At 35.3% G+C, this 8,115-nt stretch overlaps 1 protein-coding gene across 1 annotated transcript in view; it reads right to left on the bottom strand.

Moving 5' to 3' along the window:
• Nucleotides 1-8,115, bottom strand: part of LOC106466585 (fibropellin-1-like) — a 30,988-nt gene that overhangs the window by 9,401 nt on the left and 13,472 nt on the right. Inside the window, exons 5-6 of the mRNA XM_022394611.1 lie at nucleotides 5,379-5,532; nucleotides 862-1,086 (exon numbers count right to left, since the gene is read on the bottom strand). Of these exons, the coding sequence (XP_022250319.1) occupies nucleotides 862-1,086; nucleotides 5,379-5,532 (379 nt within the window). The remainder of the gene's footprint in view (nucleotides 1-861; nucleotides 1,087-5,378; nucleotides 5,533-8,115) is intronic.

Consider the following 8,115-nt stretch of genomic DNA (forward strand, 5'->3'; position numbering starts at 1 on the left):
GTGAAGGAAAGTTTATTATAAAAACACTTTGGAGACAAAAAAGGACTAGCTTGCTGGTTCGCCAGTTCTTGTGTGTGTATCATAGTAAGGTTAATTTAATAATAATAATATTAAATATAAATAAATAATCGGTGTTAAAATTAAAATAAAATAGATAATGAATATTAATATTTTACTGTAAAAATCTGATTTATGATTTATAATTGATAATAATTACAGTTTACTTGCTTAATCTGGCTGACACCATAAACATCGCTTAGACCATTACTATGTATGTCGTATCCCAGTCGACTTGATGAGTTCTGGTACTGTGCGAACAGTTTCTCTTACTTTCACTCATGGGTTAGAATTAGTCTGTGTCCCCCCCCCCCCGGAAACAGGGCCGAAGATTTCCTGGAGGGAGTAACCTGTTTTAACCACTCACACTACTGTACAGTGGTGTGTTGTCTGTTAGTCATTCAGTAGACACTGAAATGACGTCACATAAGGGACGCTTAACGTTTCAATTTTTACTGTCCTGATGTCAGTAAAACGTGCGCATGCCATGAATTACGAGAAGAATTACTCACTCTATAGGCTACAACACAGCATGACATATGAACTTCAAAAGCAAGAAATAAAAATATTTGTTACTCTTAATTTTGGTGTTATTTACTCTTGAAACAGAACACATTTGGGGACCCTGCGCAAGTACATCTAGTTTAATTATATTTAATGTAACATAACCTGCCATACATGTAGTGTGCATTATTGATGACGAAATATAAAGATCTAAGTTAGATTAGCCAATCAACAAAATCCTTTTAATTCTGATGAAAATGCATACCGAGTTAAAAGATACAAGTTCGAAGATCCACTCACCTGGTAGACAGTAACATGTGAAGGATTCCTCTCCATTTTCACAAACTCCGTGCACACAAGGGTTTGACAAACACTCATTAATTTTTGATTCACAGTTGCGACCAGTAAACCCAGCTGGACAATGACACCAGTAAACTGTTTCATTTTCCCGACAGGTGGCGTTATGCAAACATGGCTGGTGATCACAGAGACTTTTTTTGTCTTCACACGAACTTCCACTATAACCTTTGGAAAAAACGACCGTGATATTTTAAATAAAATACAGCTCAGTTTATTTATAGGTTTCAAATAATTATACAAAGTATTACTTATCACGTTCTATTTAGTATTTCATCGAATTGTGAAATTATGAATCACACTATAAAGTTAGACGTACAGTTTTCTTTTTCATCGAATTGTGAAGTACCGTGTATGTGTGTGTGTGTTTGAAGTTAAGCACAAAGCTGCGCAACGGGCTATCTGTGCTCTGCCCACCACGGGTATCGAAACCCGGTTTCTAGCGTTGTAAGCCCGCAGACATACCGCTGTGCCACTGGGGGGCGTGAAGTACTGAATCACGCTATAAAATTAGACGTACATTTTCTTTTTCTAACAGGCAAAAGTTCTCCAGTGACGAAGCGGTAACTTTTAAGGCTTATAACGCTAAAATCTGGTTTCGATACCAGTTGGAGGATGCAACACCTATAACCTATTGTGTAGCTTTTGCTTAACAACCAAACAAGCCAAGTTTGTTTGGAATTTCGCTATCCGTCCCTAATTTGGCAGTGGCAGACTACATGGAAGGCATCTAGTAAATCACCACCCACTGTTAACTCTTGGACTACTCTTTTAGAACGAATAGTGGGATTGAATGATACATTATAACGTCCCCACATTTAAAAGGGCGAGCGTGTTTGGTGAGACGGGGATTAGAACCCGCGACCGTCATATTGCGAGTCGAGCGCCCTAACCATCTGGCCATGTCAGGCCCTATAACGAAACGTGAAATGTATGCGGACTTACAACGCTAGAAACCGGGTTTCAATACCCGTGGTGGGCAGAGCACAGATAGTCCATTGTGTAACTTTGTGCTTAACTTCAAACAACAACAACAAAAAAAAACAGTTTTGATATATTGATAAGTTTTTCTTCATTGCCCATTCAAGCCGTCTCCAAGCATTATTAGTTTGATATATTTCTGACGATTTTGATTATTATATAAATACACAAGTACAGATTTTGGGATGAAATTTAAAGCTATTTTTGTTATTAATAAACAATAATATATTATTGTTGTAATATGGCAAATAAAGGATCACAAAATAGAAATCTCGCTTTTTTAATATCATTATAGAGATTGGCTAACGAGTTGTATTTTTGTAGACTCGCCATCTATCGGTAAAACTGAATTTAAAAACGACAACATATAAATTCGATTCATTAACAACATATAAAGTTATATTAAAAGGTGAATTTGTATGAAACAGGTACTGGTTTATTTCTTCTACGTGACTTTATTCAAATATTAACATCTAATTTATACACTAGGCCTCGTTTTTTAATAGGTTTATAAACGCGATATATCTTCGGTTGGAAACGTTTGTCTTTCACAAGTCTCTCAACGTATCATATTGTTATTTCTTTAGTCGAGGCACACGAACTATTTAGAATATTTTCATACCACAATGTGCACTTAACAAATAGATAATAAACTCAACTATTTTATTGGGTATCTTGATTTGTTCGAAATTTTGCAAATCTGAGCATCGTGTGTATATAACTTACAGTGCAAAGCATGTTACAGCCGATAATTAAAATCTACTCTCGCTTGCAGCGAGCGTGAGATTTTCCTTATGGACTTAGGTGACGCGATCATCAATATTCTTATACTCAACAAATTAAAAATTACATTTTAGACTTGATGCTATCAATTGACATTCCCAAAACGGATTAGTAAACGGCTATAACTTTAATTTTCGAAGGCGTGTCCAATGTAATCTATACTTATAAAGATCTCGATGACTTTAAATCTATAAATAAAATTTCTATCGCTAAGCCTAATTTTCTAAGACGTGTGAAGATAATCCAAGATGATCTCTCGACATATAAAATTCCAGACAATCTTCAATATATAGTCACCCGGTGGACTAGCGGTAATTTCCCGGACTTGCAATGATATAATTTTATTAGTTTATCAGAGTATATTTAGATTTTGTTGAGAAGCAGGCATTATATTACATTTTGTTGTTTTCTTCAGACGTGTGAATATTTTATTGATTTATTAGAGTATATTTAAAGAAAAGTAAAGTTTATAAGTTACTATTGTAATATTAAGTTTAGAAATATCATGATATTGGAACAGCAGTACTTATGCCATGGTTCGTGCTGAGCAAAGGTACTGTATTTCTGAAGAAGGCCTCAATATAAAAGCCAAAACGTCGTACCCTCCCCTTTTCATTCAACAGACAGCATCTATAGTCAATTAGAATTCTCGAACGTTCTTTGTATACTCTGCTTAAAGTTCCACTGAAATAACAATGTTTCTTCGGCCTTACATACGAAAGTTAAGTATTAACTCTCGTTGTCAGGGGCTGATTTAAAATACATAAGCTCAACACTTTTATTTTAGAATAAAAGAGACAGGAAGAAAAAGAAGACACGGCATGACTACTTTAGCTTTTCTCTTCTTCGGTTCTTGGCTTTTTTTATGTGTTTGCTCTCTCTAGTGAAATATAGAACTGGAAAGATTGCGTTACAAGGCTTAGAGAGTCACAAGAAACAACTTCGGATTCTGTGAAACTTGATTCAAATAAAAAGAACTAGAAAAACAAGTAACAGTTTGGAGCTCTATGAAACTGAACTTCTAAACCGAAAGAAACTTAGAGAAAAGCAGTTGAGGGTTCTGTGAAACTTGATTCAAAAGAAAAACCAGAGTTTGGGGCTTTAGAATCAAACCTCCCCAACTCGTATATAAATTATACTAAGAAACAAGAGGGAATTCTCAATAGCTTCGTCACTTGAACTTCTTTTAGGCAGGAGTAGAGTAAATTAATCATAGAGACATTTTTTCCCTATTTCATTTGCTATATTTTTATGCGCCAGCAGTGACAAGTGTGGGGCGCGCATATACCCGATTCGATTTTATTACTCATCAAGATCTCTACTAGCCTACCCTCAAATTGAAATCTTTTAGGCATGGTTAGAGTAAATTAATGTATGAGCCCTTTGGTGGGGTCAAATACACCAATCGAAAGGGTTTGACCTCCTGAGCCCAAAACTGTAACTAGATCTCAAATCGGCCAAGAGATGACGGAGCTTTGAGCTCAAAGTTTGTACTTGCAAAACTCAGAGTCATTCTATGAGCCGCTATGCCGCGGAAAAAAATATATCTTATCTGTATGATTTTATTACATTTTTTCGTGAAAAAATCTTTATTTTTTTAAAAACTGATTTATTACAATATTCAGTGTGTTAGTTTAAGCTTAAAGCTACACCATGGACTACCTGTGCTCCGTCCAGAGAGAGACTCGAACCTTGGATTTAAGCGTTTTAAGTATGTAAACTTGGTAATTCATCGAAGACATTTTCAGTATGAAACAAAAACACGCAGTGGGGAGGGCAGTTTTCCGTCTACCTAAACCTTTAACAAATTTGATGTGAAAATAAACGTCATTTAAACTTAAATGAAGACTGCTGTTAATCTTTAACTTTTGTTTAACCAATTTATATTCTTTAGCTGACACTAATTTGGCTCAGAGAAATATATATATATTACAAATTCAAAAACAGTGTTTTGATTTAATGGTTAATGTGTCGGGCTGCGGATCGAGGGGTCGGGAATTCGAGACGTCGTGCCACTGAACACGTTCCGTACATGCAGCTGCGGGCGGGTTACAAAAGTGAAAGTAAATCCCTTATTTGACTCAAAAAGTGTTTGTGGGTGTTGTTGATTCGCTGCCTTTCTTCTGGTCAGTAGTTCAAAATTAGAGATAGCTATGCTCGAATCATAGGTGACATTAACCTGGCCATTTGGTTCACGTGAGCATAAGATGCTATTCAGGTTTAAAATTCCAATTCGTATTTTGTTTTCAGAAGCATTATTCACATGCTTAATAACAGAGAGATTCAGAAAACAAAAACAACGTTGGGAGGAAGTAATTACAAGAAGGCATTTAATTAAAATCGAACTTTTAGAACTAATCTCAACGGACACAGATCGGGAAAGAAACAATTCATCAAAGAAGCACATTAACGAGGTACATTACAATAAATATTTTTGTCACTTTTTTTAAAAATATTAAACGATATAGTAATATTTCATTTTCTAAACTTCAGTGGGATAAAAACAAAGATAACGTTTTAAAACTCATAACCAATAGAGAAAGAAGTAAAATCCAGAAAAAACAAACACACACACACACACACACAAAAACAACAATATGCACCAAGTTCGTTTGGCAATGAGCCAGTTATTAAGTTGGTGTTTTTATTTGCAAAATACGAGTTTTAACTCATGATGGAATACATAAAACACATACCGTGAGGGCACAGGCAACGATAGTCATTGCTTTTAATTCCGTCTGTCGTATCCAAGCACGATCCACCATTTTTACATGGGTTTCCATGGCAACCACCCGACTCCTCGCAGTAGCTGCCACCGAAATTGGGACAACACTGACAAGTGAACGACCTCTGACGGAAAAGAAGAAACTTATGGTTATCGCAAAAAAAAAGAAGAGAAATTTCAAAAGTTATCTGTTTTTGTACCGTTGAATAAAGTTGTTAAAGAAAACAAAGAAGTTGTTATATGAAATAGAAAAAAAAAGATCTTCGTTTTAGAAATCTTCATTCATTGTTACTGTTCTTTTCATAATTTCGGAATTCCCATTTGTTGAAATTTAATTTTTCTTTTTTTTTAATAAATGTGGTGTTTCTAATAGTCTTAAGTTTTCCGAGTACCTGGCTATTCCAATAAGAAACGTGGTGTTTCTAATAGTCTTAAGTTTTCCTGGTACCTAGCTGGTCCAATAAGAAACGTGGTGTTTCTAGTAGTCTTAAGTTTTCTTAGTATCTGGCTGGTCTAATAAGAAACGTGGTGTTTCTAATAGTCTTAAATTTTCCTGGTACCAGACTGGTCCAATAAGAAACGTGGTGTATCTAACAGTCTTAAGTTTTCCTGGTACCTGGCTGGTCCAAAAAGAAACGTGGTGTTTCTAGTAGTCTTAAGTTTTCTTAGTATCTGGCTGGTCCAATAAACAATGTGGTGTTTATAATAGTCTTAAGTTTTCCTGGTACCAGACTGGTCCAATAAGCAATGTGGTGTTTCTAATAGTCTTAAGTTTTCCTGGTACCAGACTGGTCCAATAAGAAACGTGGTGTTTCTAATAGTCTTAAGCTTTCCTAGTACCAGGCTGGTTCTATGACGATGGCTTTTTAGTAAAGTTTCAAATATTAATTAAAATTAATTTTTGAAGCTTTCGATCCTAAAGATCTAAATTTTAAGAAAAAAGAAATCCATTTGTGGAACTTGGAAAACACTCTCCGAGTATTATATTAAGTTCCAAGAGATTAAACCAATTAATGCAATGTTTCGAGGCTTATTTGTTACAACGAATCTAAATCAAAATTCATTAATTCACGAGAAGCTATTAAGCAAAGCAATTCATCAGTCACCGAGTATCTCGTTAAAAGAGATTAAGTTCAAATACCACGTAGATGTTCGAAAAAAACCTACACAGAACCTAGAAATCGAAACAGTTACTGGTTGAATTCGTTATCAAATTTGTTTGCCAATTGTTAATATATATTTTTTTTTAATTTGTGAGTTAGGAAAGCTATCAAACAATAAAAACTATCTGGTCATGCAAAATTTCAATAGCTGGATTCCAACCCATTGTTAAGGTGACCGTAAGATAATGTTTGGAAAATAATAAGAATAAAAAGAAAAATTCTGATCTATAGTCGTTTTTTTTTAAACCATGATTTATTTAAAGTATTTCCAACACCACTGAGACAAAGATAATGTAATGTATAGAATATTTATTTTAAAATAACTTAATCACTTAGTTATAAAGGATTCGGTCTAAACGAAATTCTTAAGGGCTGATTTGAAATTGACATGAACTGGGCGTGTTCCGTATTTTTGTGTCATGACAACGTCGTTTCGTTCTGTTACCTACAGAAAGTGATTGACAGTTAAAACAATCAAACGTAGTTCAATTTTGTGGAACAGGCTTCGTCATGCGCATCGAAGACTTCTCTTAGACAATGTGTTTGTTTGTTTGTTTTGAATTTCGCGCAAAGCTACACGAGGGCTATCTGCGCTAGTCATCCCTAATTTAGCAGTGTAAGACTAGAGGGAAGGCAGCTAGTCATCACCACCCACCGCCAACTCTTGGGCTATTCTTTTACCAACGAATAATTGGATTGACCGTCACATTATAACGCCCCCACGGATGAAAGGGCGAGCATGTTTGGTGGGACGGGGGATTCGAACCCACGACCCTCAGATTGCGAGTCGAGCGCCCTAACTACCTGGCCATGCCGGGCCGAGTAGACAATGCGTCTACTACATGCTGTATAAAACCTACACGTAGTTACACATAGAGACTTTGTCATCCCTGTATGTATTTTAAAGTTTATAGTTTCATCGTTAGTGGTGTTGTATTTAAAATAATACGTTCAATGTAGATATTACTAAGCTATTTCTTAGAATACATTTTGTTTGTGAATTTCAAAGAAAAGTTTATTTTCGAAATTAAAAGCAATGTCTTGGAAGAGTTTTCTGAAATACATTGAAACGTATCCATGTTATTAAGACCCGGCGCCGCGAAAAACTCGGCCATGATATGGCCACCCCTTTTTTTATATTTTAATTTTCATTACTGATTTGATAACTAACTACTTTTGCGCTTTCTATTGTAGTTAACATTCATCGTAAGTACGGTGGATGAGGGAAATGGATCACACAGACGACAAACAGGGCAAATATGGCATGTTCATTTCTTTCGTTTTTTGTGTTCATCACATACTCTGCCAGTTACAGTTGTTTCCATGCTTCCTGGTATCCGATTGAAAATCTGAAAGTTGTGTTGAAATCAGCTCTACTAATGTTGCTAAACTGTTTACTAATAATTACTATTACGATTTATGCGCTTTTTTGATTACATGTTTCATAATTTTTTCGGCCAATTTTTTTTTATGATATCCTACCTTTTCGTGGCCGCGGGTCTTAATAAGATGAACGTATGATAATACATCAACCATATCACATCT

Source organism: Limulus polyphemus, unplaced genomic scaffold, assembly GCF_000517525.1.
Source record: "Limulus polyphemus unplaced genomic scaffold, Limulus_polyphemus-2.1.2 Scaffold2310, whole genome shotgun sequence".
NCBI classification, from domain to species: Eukaryota; Metazoa; Arthropoda; class Merostomata; order Xiphosura; family Limulidae; genus Limulus; species Limulus polyphemus.